At 39.2% G+C, this 21,894-nt stretch overlaps 3 protein-coding genes across 3 annotated transcripts; all 3 read right to left on the reverse strand.

Moving 5' to 3' along the window:
• Positions 1–58: 58 nt before the first annotated feature.
• On the reverse strand, positions 59–676 carry LOC128630011 (histone H3). The gene has a single exon (XM_053678591.1). The coding sequence runs from the start codon at positions 592–594 to the stop codon at positions 184–186; it is 411 nt and encodes a 136-aa protein (XP_053534566.1). The 5' UTR covers positions 595–676; the 3' UTR covers positions 59–183.
• Positions 677–710: 34 nt separating this feature from the next.
• On the reverse strand, positions 711–1,636 carry LOC128630016 (histone H2A). Its single transcript, XM_053678596.1, has one exon. It carries the CDS (start codon positions 1,553–1,555, stop codon positions 1,169–1,171), a length of 387 nt encoding a protein of 128 aa, XP_053534571.1. The 5' UTR covers positions 1,556–1,636; the 3' UTR covers positions 711–1,168.
• A 375-nt stretch (positions 1,637–2,011) lies between these two features.
• Positions 2,012–3,328, reverse strand: LOC128629994 (histone H1-like). The gene has a single exon (XM_053678571.1). It carries the CDS (start codon positions 2,756–2,758, stop codon positions 2,141–2,143), a length of 618 nt encoding a protein of 205 aa, XP_053534546.1. The 5' UTR covers positions 2,759–3,328; the 3' UTR covers positions 2,012–2,140.
• Between the last annotated feature and the right edge of the window lie 18,566 nt (positions 3,329–21,894).

The following is a 21,894-nucleotide window of genomic DNA, read 5'->3' on the forward strand; positions in this document are numbered from 1 at the left end:
AAAATAGAAAGCCGTGCACTTCATTTACACACACATATATACAAACATTATTATTACTGTTCCTTCTCTCTCTCTGTACCACGTTCTAATACTTAAACTGCCCAAGAAAGAAAATTTGCTGTTTTGTGAGACGAGGAAGTGGCTCTTAAAAGAGCCTTTGTGTATATTAGACGGAGTTGTGGTTTAAGCGCGTTCTCCGCGAATACGGCGGGCCAGCTGAATATCCTTGGGCATGATGGTCACTCTCTTGGCGTGGATAGCGCACAGGTTGGTGTCCTCGAACAGACCGACCAGGTATGCCTCGCTCGCCTCCTGCAGGGCCATGACGGCCGAGCTCTGGAAACGCAAGTCGGTCTTGAAGTCCTGAGCGATTTCTCTCACCAGGCGCTGGAAGGGCAGCTTGCGGATGAGCAGCTCAGTAGACTTCTGATAACGACGGATCTCCCTCAGAGCCACGGTGCCGGGCCTGTAACGGTGAGGCTTCTTCACGCCGCCGGTAGCCGGCGCACTCTTGCGAGCAGCCTTAGTAGCGAGCTGCTTCCTTGGCGCTTTGCCACCGGTGGACTTACGGGCGGTCTGCTTGGTTCTTGCCATAGTGTCGAGCTCTGCGCTTCACGGATAGAAAAACAGGATAAACGGCGCGCACGAACGCGGCCTTTTTAAGCCATAACGCCACCCTGCGCTGATTGGGCGTCTTGAACGCGCTCGTCTGCTATTCGATAGAACGTTTTACGTCACCTGTTGACTATTGGACCGTCTTCTCTGCCTCCGTTCGAAACACAAGACGCCCGCCACAATTCTATTGGCGCGCTCTCTGCTTTGTTCATTAGGAACACACACAACGCCGTCACAAACCATTTTCACTCCTCAGACTTCATTTAACCAGCACGCTAACTGCTATTATAGTTCTTATAGTCATTACTTAAATATGGTATCAAATCATGACTAGAAAATTATCGAGTCCTTTTTTATTTATAAATATGCTGTCTTAGAAGTGCACTTTCACCCCTTAGATTTCATTTAAGCAACAGGCTAACTACCACTATTATTATTATTAATAAACGTGCTGATTTCAGTAGAAAAACGGGTGTAAAAACTGCACTTTTGAAGCAGAGATGGTGGCTCTTAAAAGAGCCTTTGGGTACTGACAAAGCAGCAGTGGACGAGTTTACTTGGTCTTGACGGCCTTCTCGGTCTTTTTAGGCAGAAGCACAGCCTGAATGTTGGGTAGCACACCACCTTGAGCGATGGTTACTCCGCCAAGCAGTTTGTTCAGCTCCTCGTCGTTACGCACGGCGAGCTGCAAGTGGCGGGGAATGATACGAGTCTTCTTATTATCACGGGCGGCGTTACCGGCCAACTCCAGGATCTCAGCGGTCAGATACTCCAACACTGCGGCCAGGTAGACCGGAGCGCCAGCACCGACGCGCTCGGCATAGTTGCCTTTACGCAGAAGCCTGTGCACACGTCCCACGGGGAACTGAAGTCCAGCCCTGGATGAACGAGTCTTGGCTTTAGCTCTAGCCTTTCCGCCGGTTTTTCCTCTGCCACTCATCTTGATGCTCAGATCTGTTCTAACAACAACTCCGAAATGAATGTTACACCCTGAGCTCTCCGTGATATAGACAAAACGGCCACTCTCTTATTCGCTAAGAACGCAGTGGCGCATTAGCCAATCATAAACAGGCCGTCGAATTCCAGCGTCAACCCTCCCACCCCTGTTTGTGCGTGTGTGGGTGAGAGAGAGAGCGAGCGCGCGAATGAAAACAGACAGAAGGGAATATTCATACAAAAGCACGAAGTAACAACTATAAACTGAATTTATTTATTCTCATCATTAACATTGATTTATTATGTATCAATATGTTATCCTACATATTCTGTGATCGTTTTGGAGATCAGGAATGACGTTTAGGAATCACGATCAGGATTCTATCCTACTGTACTAAAATCAGCATCAGCTTGTGGCTATGTTCACATGATATGTAGTAGATATGTGTATCCGTACTATTGTATGTTTCTAACGTGTATTGCTTTGATTCCATAAAGCTTGACTGAAAATGTTACTCTTTAAAGGAAAATATGGGTGGCTCTTAAAAGAGCCGTTTAAGGAACAAAAGCATGAAAGAAACAAACGTCTTTACTTCTTTTTGGGTGCTGCCTTCTTCGCCTTTCCCGCTTTAGGCTTTGTGGTCTTGGGCTTGACAGCTTTCGCTTTCTTGGGGCTCTTGGCTGCCTTTTTAGGGGTCGCGGGCTTTTTCGCCTTCTTCGGGCTCTTGGTGGCTTTCTTTGCGGCGGCTGTGGGCTTCTTCGCCTTCTTAGGAGACTTCTTGGCCGCGGCGGCGGGTTTCTTGGCCGCTACCTTCTTGGGCTTCTTAGTAGCGGCGGGCTTTTTGGCGGCGGGCTTTTTCGCTTTGGGCGCGGCTTTCTTCACGGGCTTCTTGGATTCGGTCTGCTTCTTGTTCAGCTTGAAAGAGCCAGACGCGCCGGTCCCTTTGGTCTGCACCAGAGTGCCTTTAGTCACGAGACCCTTAACAGCGATCTTGACGCGGGAGTTGTTCTTCTCCACATCGTATCCGCCGGCAGCCAGCGCTTTCTTCAGAGCAGCGAGAGACACGCCGCTCCTCTCCTTAGACGAGGAAACGGCTTTGACGATCAGCTCGCCGACGCTAGGGCCGGCTTTTTTTGCTCTCGAAGCTGCTTTCTTCTTGGGCGCTTTAGCCGGCGCGGCGGCGGGAGCGGGTGCGACTTCTGCCATCTCTCTTGCAACTACGTAGAATACACGAGTTGTACACTGTACGTTAGTGTGTAACACAGGAACCTCCCTCCTCGCGGCCGGGGGCTGGTCTTAAAAACAGATATGAGAGCGTTGTAGACTCAACTCGGGCGCCCCTGAATGAATGCACGGACGCGGCGCGCGCTCAGATGTGTTTTCTCATGGCATTTTTCGGTGAAAATCCCACTAGCAAGACGAGATTCAAAACGTTGAAGCACACGCTGAGCGAGGACGGGCTTTCTCGTTTCCCCCGTGGCCCGGCCTGGCCGGCTAGAGAGCAACAGTCTCGTGCAGCGGACATGAAAAGGCGCGGCGCGCGTTGTACTCAAGCCGGCGGGCTGCGCATTTCGTGCGATGTGGTGTGTAAAAACGGGCGAAAAGCAGGCACGGCCGTCGTATGCGTTCTCGGCCGAGTTAAAGAGGAGCCTTGGGAACGAGCCTGATGTCTTTGCAGCTGTCGAGTGGTGTGTGTAGTATCGGAAGCAGAGCGCGTTGGGGGCCGTGTAAAGCACAGCGCGCCTGACTATAGGCTCCGCTATAGCCTTGTGTGTGTGTGTGTGTTATATTCCATGCTGCTAGAACATTCTTTTGAATGACTTTGCGCTAATGTCACCACGCTAATGTCACATTAGTTCGAATGACTAGGTGCTACTACAACAGTATTTAGAATTATTATGCGCTTCTTGAACCTTAGTTCAAATGACTACGTGCTACTACAACAGTTAGAACAGAGATGGTGACTTTTGATTTGGCCCGCCATGCCATATGGGGGGGAGGGGAGGGGATTTGATTGATGCTGATCTTCATTTCTAATTTAATTTTTTTATTAATTTTAATTTTGAGCTACAAAAAATGTAAATTGAAATTAAATGTAGAGAATAAGAATTAGAATTTTATTTAATGTACATGCGTACTTCAAGGCCAGCATGCATTGCGACAGTCAACAAACAGGTAATAGTGGAGAGATCCAGGCACTGGCACACAGACAAGAGGAAATTTTAAAAGATTTGGCAAGTTGACTTTTTATTTACTGAAATCAATTCAAAGGCAGTGTGTCTAGTTTGCAAGCAGTCAGTTGCTGTTTTGAAAGAGTACAAAATCCGTCATTATGAAACAAAATGTTCTTCAGCTTTCTCAAAGGACAGCGGCGAGGCATGAAAACAGAAGGCTAGCGAGCTGCTTGCTAAACTTCGATCTGAGCAGAGCGCGCTGCTATGTCCTTCATCAGCTCAAGAAAGTGCCACACGGGCCAGCTATCAGATTTCTTGTATTTTACATCAAGAACAGCTATGTGCCCAATCCATCGGGTTTGTGGACGTGATGCCGTCAAAATTGTGAATGATATACGCTCCAAGGCGCTCTCTCACCTGCAGTTCAAGGTATTGTTGGATGAGATGGAAGCACAATATGGTGATGTGTTGTACCACCAGGAGGTTAGATGGCTGAGCAGAGGAAAAGTTCTCAGGAGATTTTTTGATCTGCGTGATGAGATCGGAGCTTTTCAGGAAAGCAAGATTGGTAGTATTCAAGAGCCCATGGATAAGAAATGGCTTTCTGACCTGGCTTTCCTGGTGGACGTCACAGAGCTGCTCAATGTTTTTAAATGTTCAGTTCCAGAGAAAAGACCAGATAATCACCCAGCTTTTTTTATCACGTCAGATTATACAAGCCCGAGAAACCATGCTAAAAATTTTAGCTTCAGAGTAAAGAGGATAAAGCAGTTTCAAAGGAGAAGTTTACACAACAGTCCCATTCATAGAGAAACAAGCTATTCTTCGACTGAGCAAACTTTGCATGGTCGCTATCATTCATTAACACGGCTAGCATGCTAGAAATCACTTGCTCACTTTCATTCAAACTGAAAGCATATGAATAGATGGTGAAGAGTAGATAAATTTAAAGTCTAGATGAAAAGAACAAATGTTGAATAAAAGTTGACTAGGTGGGTGGGAAACAGTCAGTAGGAAAGTAGGAAGAGCTGAACAGAGCAGCAAAGGCAAGAGTAAGACATTGTTAGTTGTAGGGGAGAAAGCATGTCCAACAAGAAAATGTGATTATAGGTGTAGGTCAGAAGACTCGTTCTGTCTTTGCCAGTGTCAGGGCTTCACCACTCGTACGCAGCGCTCCGCTCCGCTCTTGTAGTCCCGGGCCAAACAGGCACGCCTAGTTAGCACCAGCCAGCCCATCCGGCTTCCTCCTCTTTAGCTCGGTCGGATTCCTCCCTGACCCTAACAAAACACAGTCACCCTAATGCCCTTTATCCCAACTCCGCTATTGCCTATATATATATATATATATAGCTTATTACAAAAAATACAAATAGATCTACCACTTACGCTACTTCTGTACAGCGTTTGATGCCTTATGCTTCACGAAAGAAAAAGCCTCCCCCCCACGGAAGAACTCTTTTTCTAGACATGTGGTGGCTCTTAAAAGAGCCGTTGTGTTCGCGTCGTTCGGTGTTAGAGCGTTTAACCGCCGAAGCCGTACAGGGTGCGTCCCTGGCGTTTCAGGGCGTACACCACATCCATGGCGGTCACGGTCTTTCTCTTGGCATGCTCGGTGTAGGTGACGGCGTCGCGGATCACGTTCTCCAGGAACACTTTCAGCACACCGCGAGTCTCTTCATAGATCAGACCAGAAATACGCTTTACACCACCACGCCGAGCCAGACGGCGAATAGCCGGCTTGGTGATTCCCTGGATATTATCGCGAAGCACCTTGCGGTGACGCTTAGCGCCTCCTTTGCCGAGTCCCTTACCACCCTTGCTTTTTTTTTTTTTTTTAATGAGTTTTATTGAAATTATACAAAATTCACAATCTTACACAAGTCATATTCAGAAAGAAAGGGAGAGAAAAAACTTACATAAAGTACAATTACACGCAAATATTGTCCCACACTGAAGAGTCTTTAAACCAAGATGTGCTGCTTTTTAGTCTTCTTAGCTCTTTTTGAATGTCCTTGAATACAACATCACTGGATATAAACGTTTGATTTATAGTCATTTTGGCTCTTGTTTTCCAGAGTTTAGATTTAGTCAAACATATTATGAACCAAATGAAGTCATGCTGAGTCTTGCTACAATTTTCTTTAAAAATGCCATAGAAAATTGAGTTCATATTTATTTCTATATTGAGACCAATGATTTTTAATTTAGCCCATGTTTCTTTAGCGCGATAACACTCTAACAGGAAATGTTCGAGTGTTTCCTCTTCATTACAATTAGGCATCGGACATTTACTGGTTTTTACAAAACAGCTCCATTTTACAACCGCTCTTACTGGGAGCCTTCTTACAGCGACTAACCAAGTTGTATCTCTCAGGTGTTCAGATAGGATTTTATTCTGTAAGTTTTGGAGACATTCTTTGTTTTGGTCTTCCTCCAAATTTCTGAAAGCCACAGGGTTACAATAAACTCGATCAACAATTAAAAGATATATTTCTTTGCTCGAGTCTTTCACCCAATCGATGTTTAGATCTTTAAACTTGTTAGTGAAGTCGGAAAACATCAGTTTATAATACGGAATTCCTTTCCTCAATGGACCTTTTTTAGATTTCCAGTTAGAGATGTTCCCTATCCATTCGGTTTGCCTGGCAATACCACTCGCGATGATTTTGCACACTGCTATTTTAGTTTTTAGGGATATATCGACAGCCCCAAGGCCTCCCAGTTCCCTTCTCTTAAAAAGGAGCTCACGTTTTGTAACCTCACGAGTCGTATCCCATATGAAATTACAGCATATTTTATGAAGTCTTTTTACCCAAACTTCTGTTGGAGGTAAGATGCATGATAAAAACAGTATTTTTGATAATAGAAAAGTTTTAATAATATTTATTCTAGTTTTATAACTTAGATTACATGATTTCCATTTATCAATTTCATCTTGTATTATTTCTTCTTTTTTTGACCAGTTATGGTCGACACAGCCATTATTATCTATATATATACCTAAAACCTTTAATTGCTGAACTTCTGGGACATCTATGGGAAATTTGTTTTTTTCATTTCCAATCCAGACACATTCCGTTTTAGCTTTATTTAAGGAGGCTCCAGAGACTTGCTCATACTCGCTAAAATATTCAAAGATGATGTCTAGTTCTTGTTTAGATTTCACAAATACAGTTATGTCATCAGCATAAGCAGAGATCACGACTCTGTTCTTTCCTATTTGAAGACCTTTAAGTCTATGATCATCTTGGATTTTTTGTACAAGTGGGTTTATAGATAAAATATATAGGGCTGCACTCAGAGGGCACCCTTGCTTTACACCCCGCATAACTTCAAATGGTTCAGTCAAAGAACCGTTAACATTTACTTCAACCGTCGATTTAACATAAAGGCATTTAATCATGTTTATGAAATTTTCAGGGAATTGATACAGTTTTAAAATCTCCCACAAATAGTCTCTTGAGATATAGTCAATGCTTTTCTTTGGTCCAAAGCCACAATGTAAAAACTGTCACCATTTTTATCAAAAACTAGTTCTCTTAATGTGTTCAAATTGTCCCACATAAATCTTCCCTTTATTGCACATGTTTGTTGTTTAGCTATTATTACATCCAAATAGTCACTCATCCTGTTCATAATGGTCTTTGCAAAAATCTTATAATCGACATTCATTAGGGTGAGATGTCTCCAGTTGTTGATATCACACATTTCACCCTTTTTATACAACAAGGATAAAACGCCTTCATAGAACGAGTCATGCATGTAACCTCTAGCGATCCCATCATTAAAGGCTTGCGTTAATAATTTAGCCAAATCTATGGCGCATGCATGATAAAAATCAGACGGGAGACCATCTTTCCCTGGAGACTTTTTTAAATTTAATTGTTTAATGGCATCAACAACCTCAGCCTCTTTTATTTCCTCACCTAAGCTCTTGGAAGGCAGGTCGACACTATTTTTTACATTCAAAAAGGTTTTTAGAAGTTTATTATCTATTTCAATTGAGTTGTACATGTTTGAACAAAGGATCCGAACAGCATCTCTGACGTCTTTAGGATTTTTCACTATAGTTCCTTTATCTGTTTTAATGGCTTCGATATATTGGGCTTCTTTCCTTTTGTTAAATAGTGAAATTGCTTTTGTTTGATTTAGAAGTTCATCAGAAATTATTCCTGCTCGGACTTGAATGTTCAGTAAAAACTCATTATTTAAAGTTTCTATCTCTTTTTTCAAATCCTTTAAGTTGTTTTCCTCACTTTCATCTCTTGTATTTTTCAGTTTTAGGTTTATATATAGTGTCATAATTGTATTGTACTTCTCATTTTTTTCTTTATTAAAACATAGACATTTGTATTTAAGAAATTTTTTAATCTGGATCTTAAAAACTTCCCACAAATCACAATAATTGGTAGTGAGGATATCTAAAGTTTTAATCCTATTAATTTCTTCCTTTAATTCTATAATCAATAAAGGACTTTTCAAGATTTGTGTGTTTAATTTCCAATAGTTTCTTCTTTCTTCATTTTTAAGTCTAATGCCACATATAACTGTCAAGTGGTCCGACTCAACCAACAGTTTTGTTGTATAAAATTTTGCCTCAAAATTATTATTAATATATATCCTGTCAATCCTAGTTTTACATGTTTTATCAAACCTTGTAAAGTCCACTTTCTCGGGATATAATGTCCTAAATATGTCGGTGAAATGCTGTTCATTCATTATAGATTTAAGGACACCACCTTCTCTCCTAATTTTACATATTTTGGAAGAAATTTTATCATTATCATCTGTGATTGTATTAAAATCACCGCATACAATGGTATAGAAACCGACACACAGGAGCATTTTAAGCTTTTTAAAAAGCCGGATTTTACCAACAGTATCCTGTGCTGTGTATACATTTATTACTCTAATTTTTTTTGTGCAATAAAACACATCTATAAACATTAATCGACCAGGAATGATTTCACGGCTCTTAATTATTTTAAATTTATTGTTATAAAATAAGGTCGCAATACCATCAGCTTTACTTTCACCTATTGAAAAGATTGAAGGACCTTTGATCCATAGACTTTGAGCGTCCTGTACGTCTGCAAAACTGCTTAATCTGGTCTCTTGTATACATAAAATATCAACATGTTCTCCACTCAATATATTTAACTTTTTCACTTGATTAATTTTTGCCTGAATCCCTCTAACATTACATGTGGCAACAGTTAAATTTGAAAAAACCATAGAAATTAAGATAAGAATCTTCTCCGATAGATATTATTGCATGTCCATTAGTCCACATTTTCTCAACATTATCCACATCATTTAACCTTAATTCCTGCAGACATATATCACATTTCTTCTTAAATGATATAGGAATTGAAGTTAAAATCAAAGACATTATGTCAAAAAAAAAGGGAAGAAAAGTAGGCGATATACATCATTCCTTAACCTTTTTTGCATTGTCAACATTTCCAGGAGAATTCCTCTTTCGCCTTTGGCGTTTATATGGATAGTCTAAAGTGTTTTTACCTTTCGCCAGCGTGGGAGTGTCCGCAGTGTCACCTGTGTTGTCGGCGATTGTCCGAGTTGTTCCACTTTCACCAGCTGGATGCGATGATTCCTCTCGGCCCTGTAGGCTTCCTGCAGGTGTAGAAATGATCTGGGTCGCTCCACTCTCTCCCTCTGAGCACGTAGGCTCCTCTGGGGCTTGTGGACCTCCTTCAGGGGTTGAGCCGATCCGAGTCTCGCCGACTTCTACAGCTGATAGCGCAGGAAACTCCGATGCTTGCCGTCTCTCCACAGACGAAAGACTGGGCGGAGATGCTCCGCTGCTTCCAGCAGGTACTTCCGGTGTCTTCCGTCTCCCTTCCGGGATCAGAAATTCGGCGCTGCTCTCAGAGTCCTCGCTGTCTTCGCTGTCGCTGGTATCGGTGCTGCTTGAGTCACTCCCAGATGTCGAGTCGTCCTCACTTGTGTGTAGTTTATTTTCTTCCCAGTTGTTATCCTCTTTATCGTTTGTTTTGGTCTCTGTGTTATGTGCGTTTTGTGTTGCATTCTGGTCAATGTCTTTTTGATTTTTCGGCAATCTTAGTTTATAGCTGTAAGAATTTGGGCATTGAAAATATATATGCCCAGTTTCATTACATAAATTACATACTTGTGTATTTCTACAACTCTTTCCTTTGTGGCCAAAGCTTCCGCATTTCCAGCACTTTGTTTTCTCACAGTCCTTTGCCTGATGGTCGGAATCGTTACATATAAAACATCGCTTTGTTTGGCCGGGGTATGTAATCGTTCCATTGTATGGTCCCATGGAAATGGAATTTGGTATCTGGAATATACTTCCGTCGGGGTTTTTCTTGAGTTTTATTTTATATCTCCTGACTCCATACCATATCCCGAACTGGTCCAGCGGCTTGTCAACAGGGTTCAGTATCTCACCAAACCTTAAGAGGTATTGTTCTACATCCGAGTCAGCGATTCTCCCAGTCCAAAACTTTACTACAATGCTCTTTACGTCTTGGGGAGCTGATGTAGTCATCTCCCAGTTTTTCCAGAATTCACTTCCTGTATTATTATTAAAAATTTGAGAAAATGTTTGAAGTGCCTGTTCTTTGGTAAAACATATTTCATACTCTTTTCTGTTAGGCATTGCAATAAAAGAGTATACATCTGTAGTCGATATCCATTGACTACTTAAAAGGTTTACTCCGACTTCAGCCCTGTCTGGCGCTTCTCCTTCTCCACTGTAACGTAGTCTGACCCAGTGCCTCCCCGCCGACGGCGAGGAGGCCACACGGGGTGACATACCGAACCCCGGGTGGCGATAATTATCACCTCGTTAAAGGTGTTTTTGTTGTTGATGTTGTTGTTGTCTTTAAAGTCTTTAGTTTCAAATTACGAACGAGGGTACCACTTGCAAAAAGAGAGTATTAATTACCACCCTTGCCTCTTCCAGACATGATGCTGCTCCCGAAGTCAAATCGCTCAATAAAACTTCTCGCGCAGCGCCCACCTATTTATCCACACTCGACAGGACCTAGTTGAGAACAGGCGAGGAGGCGGGCCTTACACCAACGGTCACACAATAGCTCTCTTTTTCTAAAACAAACACTAGGCACTGCTTTTCACCTGCTAACGTCTTCTTCTTCCCCATTCTCTCTCTCTCTAATCACTGGCCTTCTCTTTTCACATTTCCATTTTCACTATCTGTGTTACAGTCGATGTACACACTGTGTTTGAACCTAAATGTCATGCATCAACCAAAACTGCGCCTCCAGAATGACGGCTGAGCTTAAGATTGGCAAAATATGTCGCAGCAGTTGCATTCGTCAAATAAACTATGAGCAATTAAGTAGTGCCAATGAGATAATTACAGCAATGCGTAATGTCCAATAAGCTCAAAAAGAGTCGGACTCCTCGCACACTTTATTCTACTTGGCCAATCAAACACAATTATGAACTGGGATTCTGATAGTTGTGCGCCTTTAACTCGCTGTGTAGAAAAACGAGGTCAGCTATATAGACAACAATGTTCATTACGTATTTAATTACTTCGATTGAGGTCATTATTAGAAGTAGTAGTAGTAATAGTAAAATACCTACAACCTACCTTCTGTTTTAGGCGTCGTGTGTTGTGCTGGATGGAACATGACTGCCCTCGTGTGGCCAAACTCGGGAACGGCAATTTCCCAAAAATTGCAGTATTCTCTTATTAAGCTTTTAATAGCGGTGTTTATAAGTCTATATTTGTATTATTTGGCAAATAGTGGGGTAAGAAGTAATAGATGCTATGAACATTCATGTTTCTCTCACCACTGGGGCAGAGGTGGCTTAGAGGTTAAGGCTCTGGTTTACTGATCAGAAGGTCAGGTCACCATATCATGACCCTGTGCTCTGACCCCAGCTTCCTGACATGTTGGGGTATGTGAAGAAAACAATTTCACTGTGCTCTACTGCATATGTGACCAATAAAGACTCATTATGTAGACTTATACATGACATTTTTAATTCTAAATCAGCTGCTAAACGATGTGCAGACTAAATTATGTGCAGATGTAAAAACAAAATGCTAAACACATTCTCTATTTGTGTGTGTGGTTTTTTTGTACTGTATGTGTATTTCATCAGTGTTGCTATGAGCTTATTATTAATAATAATAATAATAATAATAATAATAATAATAATAATAATAATAACGCAGCTCATCAGTGTTATTACTGTGCATTGTCTAGTTTTCACGTATCAAGGACAATAGACGGAGCTTCTGAACTGTTTAACAGCATTATTATTATTATTATTATTATTATTATTATTATTATTATTATTATTATTATTATTATTACTATTAGTTGGGCAATTGTTTTTTTGATTAATCGTATGGGGTGGAGCGAACTTTCAGTACTATTTGTTTTTGTTTATTTAATATAAAGTCCACAAACTGAGTGTAACAAATATAAACTTCACAGTAAAACTTTACACAACTGTTTGTACAAAACAGAAAAGAACCCAACACACACACACACACACACACACACACACACACACACACACACACACACACACACACACACACACACACACCAGAATATATATTATTAATTTAGGACTATAGTTTAATTCGGTGCTTTTTGTGCATCTATAAAAAAAAAAATAATGCATAAATACTATATATATATATATATATATAGTCCTAAATTAATAATAAAAACTCACTTTCACTGCACCTTGTGGTTTCTGTATCTCGGTGTCTTTAGACATTATTTTACTTTTGATCATAATGTTTGAATTAGACATTACAGATCTTACTCGCGCTACACTCTGTATCAGCGCGTCTACACCGCGCGTGACCAGCAACGTGTCCTCGTTACTAACATGTCACTTCCGACAGAATTTACACTGCAAGCGCGCAGATACAGCATATAATGACAAACTTAAATTAAACTAAACCTTTTGAACAGCTTGCACCAGTTTCCCCTGCCCCTTACACACAGTGGAGCATTTTGGCTATAAACATAAGTTCAATTCAATTCAATTTTATTTGTATAGCGCTTTTTACAATAGACATTGTCTCAAAGCAGCTTTACAGAATATCAACACGGTATACAGATATTAAAGGTGCGAATTTATCCCAACTGAGCAAGCCACTGAGTGGCGACGGTGGCAAGGAAAAACTCCCTAAGATGTTTTAAGAGGAAGAAACCTTGAGAGGAACCCGACTCAGAAGGAACCCATCCTCATCTGGGTAACAACAGATAGTGTGAAAAAGTTCATTATGGATTCATATGAAGTCTGTATGGCCTTAGGAGCAGCCGTAATCACACGAGTTGAAATTGATGTTAGATGCTCTGTTGTCATCGATAGCAAAGTAAGCAGGATAATTGTTAGTGTAAAGAAGATTGTACTGCTATTCCTCCTAAGGCCACATCGACTGGAGGGGAGAAGAGAACATATTTATTCATTCATTTATCTTACACAAAATTTTATTTTCATTAATAGTTTGTTTACGTACACACACACACACACACACGCACATGCACACGTACACGCACACACACACACACACACACACACACACACACACACACACACACACACACACACACACACACAGTCGGGGCCAAAAGTCTGAGAGCACTAGTGGAAAATGTTTCTATTTTGCATTTTTTTATTATTTAATTTTAGAATTTTCATTCGAAATTGTATTATTGACTACAACTTCAATACAAAATTAATAAATAAAAAAGTACAATCTTTAAAATATTTACAAGAGATTCAGAGTTTCTTAATGTTTACAGTTGCAGAATTTAAAAGAAAAAATATATATATATCCAAAATATTAAACATTTACTTTCTTTGTTTAAAATATGAATAAATTCTAAAACCAATTTATTTCAAAATGTAAGAGAAAAAAAAAAACAGATTTTCAATGTGGTCTCAGACATTTGCGTGTGTGTGTGTGTGTGTGTGTGTGTGTGTGTGTGTGTGTGTGTGTGTGTGTGTGTGTGTGTGTGTGTGTGTGTGTATTTCTGTATTCTACTATACTGTATTCTTACCTTGCTGATGGGTCAGAATCGACTGCAATGAGAAAATGCATATCCCTGCGCAAAAAATATACATTATAGGAACATTTGATAGGTTGTGTTTTTAATCTATAAAAGGTATTGTCTTTTTAAATGATGACAATTTACAAGTGATATTAAATCAATCATAGTGTACTGTAAAACGAGATTTTTAAAAATACTTGAAATCTGTTTGATACTTGAAATCAGAATTTCTTACCTTCTTCGACATAGATCAGAAAGTCATTTCTTTGACCCTTTAAACTCTGAGCTGTCCACTTGGTGTATCACTAAATGGTTATTTAGTTTATTTAAAAGGCAAATGCACTTTGTGTTCTTCAAATGTAAATAAGTTTGACTCAAACGACAGTCTACAGAAAAGTTTAAAAAAAAAACATGAAGCAAAAAGCTTCCATTTACATTTTATACATACATAAATATATACATATATAATATAGGTATAGGTTTTATCCAGCGAGATAACTGATTTATGAATCAATGTCTGATTCATCAAAACTGTTGTACAAATGTGTGACGCAAAAGCAAAAATGTCAGGCTAAAACTGATGTGACGGATCATCCAGCATTCCCTTTAGTCATCTGATGATGCATTTATTATAGATTCTCCTTCAAACATTGTTTAATTGACTTTCAGAGTTAAGAGGTTTTCATTTTTGGCAAGGAGACACAGAATCATTACTGTGACAAAACATTAATAACTTCTCCATTTGAACTGTTAAAATGTGCAGATTCATTGTATTTTAATATGAAACTGTTCTCAAAAAATAATATTAGACACCAGGATAATATTCATTAATAATAGCACCTAATATTCATTAGCATTGAATTTATTAAAACACTGTGCTATTCTATCACACACCTTTGAATCATGTTAATTTAAATACTATAGTTATAGTACCTGTCAGTGCCAACATCCCCACAAGATTTCATAATGTAATGGGTTTACATTAATACTACATGAATTGATCATGCTCACTTTATATAATTCAATCTTGTAATTAGAAACTTAACTTAACTTAACTTGTGTAAATTAAGCTTAGCATAAGCAGTGTAATCATGTTTTGATGAGAAATTTAATATTTCTTTGTAAACTATAAATCATATTTTTTCTCAAATCTAGTCTACAGCATGTTCCATGTTTTGTTGAAACATTGTAATTGTAAAGCGACACTGGTTATGAGTAAGGAGCTATATAAATTACACATATTATTATTATTATTATTATTATTATTATTATTATTATTATTATTATTATTATTATTAATAATAATAATAATAATAATAATAATAATAATGTATTTATTTATTCATGATATATTTTAACTGTTGAAGCATATGTAATTAAACGGTGATTTCAGTGGTGGTAACACTGTATACAGTGCCTTGAATCCCCTTTCAGGTGTTTTTGAGTTCTTAATGATCTGTTTTAGGAAAAATAGTATTTTGAATACATTTTGCATTAGGCTACTCAAAGCAGCTGGAGTGCCGATCTTATTTGCTTCTGCAGGATGTGTTTGAAAAAGAACTTAACGAATTCGTGTGGCAGCTGCGCAATGCATAAAATCATGCAGATACAGGTAAGTATTTCAGTAAGCTTCAGTTAATATTCACACAAACATCAGAATCTCAGTGATCTCAGTGATGATGGTATGAATGTTGGTGCCAGACGAGCTGGTTTGAGAATTTTAGCGGCTGATCTGGGATTTTCACAGACAGCAATCTCTTGAGTTTACACAGAATGGTGGAGAAAAACAAACACCTTGTTGATGAAAGAGGACAGAGGAGAATGGACAGACTGGTTCGAGCTGACAGCAAGGCTATGGTAATGATAATTCTTTACAAGTGTGGAGAGCAGAAAACCCTCTTGCAACATACAATACGTCTAACCAAATGAGGTGGATAAGCTACAACCATATTAGGTTCCACTCCTGTCTGTGAGCCAAGAACAGGAACCTGAGGCTTGAGTGGGCGTGGACTCACTGGAACTGGACAGTTGAAGCATGGAAAAACATTGCCTGATTTGATGAATCTTGATTTCTGTTGTGACATGTAGATGATAGGGTCAGACATTGGCATCAGCAGCATGAACCTGCCTTGTGTCAACAGTCCAGACTGCTGCTGGTGGTATAACGGTGTGTAGAATGTTTTCTTTCTATTATGTGATCCTATGTGAACCTTTGCTTTCAGCATATGGTGTGAACCCCTTGGTCAGAAATAACCGAAACTAAACATTTTCCCTGTTTTTACTGTTGATCAGTCCTGCACATCGGCTTGTAAGAATTTTAGCTCATTTCTCAGTACAGAACAGCTTCAGCTCTGGAATGCTGGTGATTTTCCTGACATGAACTGCTTGCTTGAGGTCCTTCCTTCCACAACATTTCTATTGGATTAAGGTCAGGACATTGACTTGGCAAATTCTGAAGCATGAATTTTATTCTCTTTTAACCATACTTTGGTAGGACCTTATGTGCTTTTTGTGCTTAGGGTTGATGCCTACTGCATGACCCACTTTCTCTTGAGATTCAGTTCACAGACAGATGTCCTGAAACTTTCCTTTAGAATTCACTGTTATAATTCAGAATTCATTGTTCCATCAATTATTGAAAGGTTCTTATAAGTAAGGTTCTTATGCTGGAATGTAGTGTTTGCTTTCTCCAAACATAACACTTCTTATTTAAACCAAAAGGTTATATTTTTCCACACAAAACATTTTTCCAAAAGACTTTTCCACGTAATCATTAGCAAACTGCAGATGGACCGCGATGTTCTTTTTGGAGAGCAGTGGTTTTCTCCTTGTAATACTGTAATTCACTCCATTGTTGTTCAGTGTTCTCCTGATGGTGAACTCATGAACATTAACATTAGCCAATGTGAGAGAGGCCTTTGTTTGCTTAGAAGTTACCCTGGGTTCCTTTGTAACTTCAGGGACTTTTACATGTCTCACTCTTGGAGTGATTTTGGTTGGTTTCTAATAAACATACTAGGTTCTCTTTTTTGATTAAATTACAGCTAATAGTAACTAGTGACCTAGACGTATTAGGTGTAATTTATGCACTAGTCAAATGTTAACCCACCCCATCCAGTTAATAGTTATAGTTGAAATGAAGCAAAATGCTAAATCTGGCAGCCCGACATTCAGGTCTCCCCCTCAGCACTTACTGTAGAACAGCGGTGCTACAGAGGCGCAGACCACATGCCGATTCTCTCTCTCTCTCTCTCTCTCTCTCTCTCTCTCTCTCTCTCTCTCTCTCTCTCTCTCTCTCTCAATGTTCCCTAGTTTATAAATTATAACCTTGGTACCCAAAGTTTCCCCCTTTTTAATGTAACTTAGTTCCATTTAATTTTGTGCCAGATCAACAAAAAATCCTCCAGTATGTTTATCCCTGAAAAGAAAATGAAACAGAACACACACACGCTGCTTGTATAATAGAAAACAGTTGACCTGTGTTAAGTGACTCAATGTTTTTAAATCTGTTTTTACATCTGTTACGCTTCCGCCGGTGGATGGCGCTGTGGCGTCGAAGCGCAAAGACTGCTGCAGAGCGCGCGTGCACGAGACCCTGACATATGGACACGCGCGGCTCGTTTGTTTTGATTTACTTCCTGTCCAGGTATTGGCTTATGTTCGAGGGTGTGTCTTTATTTCTCGAGGTGTCTATGCTTTAGTTTAATTATGTTGGTTATTTAAACCCCTCGTGTGGCTGCGCACTTCGCGCAGTATTATAGTTTGTAACGTTAGTAGTGTTTAAGGAGTATAGCTTTAGCTCTGTGTAAGAATGCGTGTAGCATGCTAGCGGTCTCACTTCCATGTTCTGTTTTCGAGTAATGCCTAGACTGTAGTTCCATGGTTGATCCAGCTAGTCCTGTTCAGCATAGACCGCGTTTCTTGTGTTCTGTTAGTTTGTTTATCAATAAAGACGGCGCTCCTGCGCTTACTTCCTGCTAACTGTCCTGTGTCGTTACATCACACTCCTGTCCAGTGAAGTGATTATTTGGTGATAATAATAATACATTTTATTATTATTATTATTGCAACATAGTACATGCGGTCATGCACATTAGGGTTAGTGTGCTACATGGGATACACAGTAGTCATTACTAAAGTCATTAATGTAATTTTTGAATTCTAAATGAATAGTTCAATTCATATTTTGCAGAAACTTAATTTATCTAATTCTAAAGCATCATTGCTATATTTTATTCCGTCAAACAGTGAGATGGCAATATTTTGATGGGTGTAGAAGGCCTCACTGGGACATTTTGTATTAGTAGTGTAAAACATATGCATTGGCTTACATATTGGTAGACATATGCAAATTAAAAAAATATATACATGTAGGAAACACTTAAGAGACTTAATCTATATGTAACAAGAAAATGAAGGAATGGGATAAGCTGACAAACATCTAGTTATCTAGTTGGTGGCTGTGCTCAGGTGGTAGAGCAGGTTGTCTAATCGTAGGGTTGGAGGTTCGATTCCTGGCCCACATGACTCGAAGTGTCCTTGGGCAAGACACTGAACCCCAAGTTGCTCCTGATGTCAAGTTAGCACCTTGCATGGCAGCTCTGCTACCATTGGTGTGAGAATGGGTGAATGGGAAACACTGCTCAGGTTAAAAAAAGTGCAGACCATTAGTTATGTCAATAGTTGTGTAGGAAAGTTCCTCATATTCAGAGTTGGGCTAGGCAGGTGCTCAAGTTGCTATGATTTAATAAAGCAGCATGTCAGTTACATTTATGTTTTTAAATAAGAAGTCATTTACAGTGCATATACACTATAAAGAAAACAGTCACCAACTATTAATTTGATAGCACATTGTGCTATTCTGTGTGTCACATTTTTATTAAAAAGACCAGAGTGGGGCGCACGGTGGCTTAGTGCTAAGCACGTTTGCCTCCCACCTCCAGGGTTGGGGGTTTGATTCCCACCACAACCCTGTGTGTGCGTAGTTTGCGTGTTCTCCCTGTGCTGCTCCCCCTGTCCAAAGACATGCATGGTAGGCTGATTGGCATGTCCAAAGTGTCTGTAGTGTATGAATGGGTGTGTGAATGTATATGTGAGTGTGCCTTGCGATGGCCTGGTACCCTGTCCAGGGTGTACCCTGTCCTGTGCCCTATGATCTCTGGGATACGCTCAAGGTTCCTGTATGATAGGAGATGTAGAAAATGGGGGTGGATGGAAAGGAGAGTGAAATTTTATTATCCTGAGTATCCAGTTACACAAATGGAGAAGTGAGTTTAGATTTGGCTAAATAAATCATACAATCTAGAAACAAACAAGTGGGATATAATCAGTGGTTGATTTTAGACACAATCATTCCTGATATTATTAATAATTCTGCTGTTGGTTTGAGTTGAGCACTGACAATCAAATTAAAAGAAGATGAAGCTAGCATTTAGTGGTTTGGTTTTTTTTTTTTGTTTGTTTGTTTGTTTTGTTTGTTTGTTTTTACAGTGGAGTGATGAGAAGAAATCCTCAGAGACTGCTACAGTGTCCTCCCAGGAATCCATGGCTAATCATAGGCTGAAGTGTTTCAGAGACATTCTGGACATTTTTTCTGTTTCTGAAAGCAGGACCTCGCACTCGCCGCGCAGTACTGGCCATTATCTTCTATGGAAAGTAGCTAAGGTTTGTCCAAAAAGTCGCTAGATATGTCGCTAGATGCTTTAAAAAAAAAAAAAAAAAAAAAAAAAGTTGCTAAAGGGGTCTGAGAAGTGGACCAAAGCTGTCCCTGTTAAAATGAATGAGTGAACGGGAGGAGGAGGAGGGGCTGCAGCGGGGAGTCATATTTTGAGTGAAAGGATTGTATTCGTGTTCTTTTGAAAATAAACCCTTTAAAGTGATTGTTATTTTTTATTTATTGATGTTTTATCATTCAAGCACTTTTTAACCACTTTTTTTAACATAAAAAAAAAAAATTGGCTATTTTCAAGGTTTTCCAGTACTTAAATTTCCAAATGCCAAATTCAAGCACCTTGTACAAACCCTGTGGTAATAATTTTTCATGGATACATTTCCCAAACAAACAAACTAAAAAACTTCTAGTACTTCTAATTAATAAACCTATAACATCAGTTAGCTAGTATTTTCAAGTGCTACACCCAAACCTCACACATTTGATGTTTTTTCTTTCTTTTTGTTCTTTGAACACTTCTTCTTCTTCTTCCGCTTCTTCTTCTTCTTGTTTCAGATATATTTCTGCCACCTGTAAGTCAGAATGACAAAATTCTTGACTGTAATATCACTCAGGTAAAATAAATAAATCAATGAATTAATAAATAAGTAACAGTAAACCGATTTTCTGCAAATTTCATGGAACTATTAATAGACATTTTAGTGTATTAAATACAAATTATATCACACTGCTGTTGCACTCTGGAATCTGATAGGTCAGAAGGTCTGAAGGTTGCAATTCATATCTCAGGTTTATATTAATGTGCTCATTGTAATAAGTTATCCTTTCTATGATAGCAAATCATTCACAGAGACTTCTCTGGCAAACATTCCACATAATCAAAGTCTAATAATAAACAGATTTGTGCTATACTACTTTAATAAAAACTTTTAGTCGTTGATATGGTGAAGCTATCTATAAGGAGGTGTTTATTTAAGATTTATGGAAAGAGACTCGGGCCACAGATTTCTCCAGATTCTGAATTTTTTCATGATATGATGTGCTGTAGATGATGAGATAGTCATAGCCTTCACAATTTTACATTGAGGAGCATTATTCTGAAATTGTTCCACAAATTGTAGTTGTAGTTTTTCGCAGATTGGTGTACAGAGGCCCATCTTTACTTCTGAAAGAGTCTGCCTCTCTAAGATACACTTTTTATACCCAATCATGTTACTGACCTGTTGCCAGTTAACATAATTAGTAGCGCAATGTTCCTCCAGCTGTTTCTTTTTAGTAACACTTACTGTTCCAGCCTTCTGTTGCCCCGTCCAAATTATTTTGAGACGTGTTGCGCCCATAAATTCAAAGTTACCTATTTTTTTCCTTTAAATGCTACATTTCCTCAGTTTACACATTTGATTTGTTTTTTATGTTCTACCGTGAATAACATATGGGTTTATGAGATTGCAAATCATTGCATTCTGTTTTTATTTACATTTTTCACAACGTCCCAACTTTTTTGGAATTGGGGTTGTAGTACTTCCTCCCATTACCCAGGAAAGTGAGATGTTGCTGTTTACAAATGTCAACATGTTTTTGATAATTATTGAACATCACACCAAAGATTAATTAATGAGGACTGTCACCAAATTTCTGAAGCTAGGCCAAACATCCTAGCACTAGTTGACAAAAGTTAGTTTAGCATTTTTTGCTATGTGCCAAATTTGGTCATACAAATGGAGCAGAGCTAAGATCAGATAGCTGTTTATGAGGAACTGTATGTCTGATCAAGCTGAAATTTGATATGGTAGATATACCGTATGTGCTAATCTATAATAGATTCTCATGATGACTTAATTACTGAAAAAAAACATGCCTGTCATTGGCCAATCAGATATCAGATAATTGAAAAGTTTCCCATTAGGTTATTGCCACAAAACTTGAATAGAAAGTTCAGGGATGGACCTCCTAGTATCCAATGCAATCTCGCTCAAATTGGCTACCTGGGGCGTGCTGTTCATGTTTATAAGGGTCAGCGTTAAGTTCAAATAGCTGTTTCTCAGGAACCAAAATGCCAATTGAGCAGAATTTGCTGTGCACTTTCTGCTAATCTGTAACTGAATTACTTCAAAAATGTCTGCCTTCTGCCAGTCAGCTTTCAGCAGGTAGGTTACACAACTAGCATTGAGCCATCATCACAAAATGTGATATGCATAAGTATGTTCACATATGGTCTCTTTATTGTTCTATGAATCTTGACAAGAACTGGCCACTGGGAGTGCTATATGCAGGGAGTGTTTGGACAGATTGCCTCTTATCGCTATATTACTATTATTATTAGCAGTAGAAGTAGTTGTATTATTATTATTATTATTATTATTATTATTATTATTATTATTATTATTGCAGTAGTAGTACTGATATTTCCTACCGTTTTTTAAGTTTCATTTTCCACCTCTGGTTCTGTAGTCCAAC

The sequence above is a fragment of the Ictalurus punctatus genome, unplaced genomic scaffold, assembly GCF_001660625.3.
Source record: "Ictalurus punctatus breed USDA103 unplaced genomic scaffold, Coco_2.0 Super-Scaffold_100046, whole genome shotgun sequence".
Lineage (NCBI taxonomy): Eukaryota > Metazoa > Chordata > Actinopteri > Siluriformes > Ictaluridae > Ictalurus > Ictalurus punctatus.

What these genes read in the sequence shown, in the direction of transcription:
- LOC128630016 (XM_053678596.1), bottom strand. Translation starts at nt 1,555, where the DNA reads ATGAGTGGCAGAGGAAAAACCGGCGGAAAGGCTAGAGCTAAAGCCAAG.
- LOC128629994 (XM_053678571.1), bottom strand. Translation starts at nt 2,758, where the DNA reads ATGGCAGAAGTCGCACCCGCTCCCGCCGCCGCGCCGGCTAAAGCGCCC.
- LOC128630011 (XM_053678591.1), bottom strand. Translation starts at nt 594, where the DNA reads ATGGCAAGAACCAAGCAGACCGCCCGTAAGTCCACCGGTGGCAAAGCG.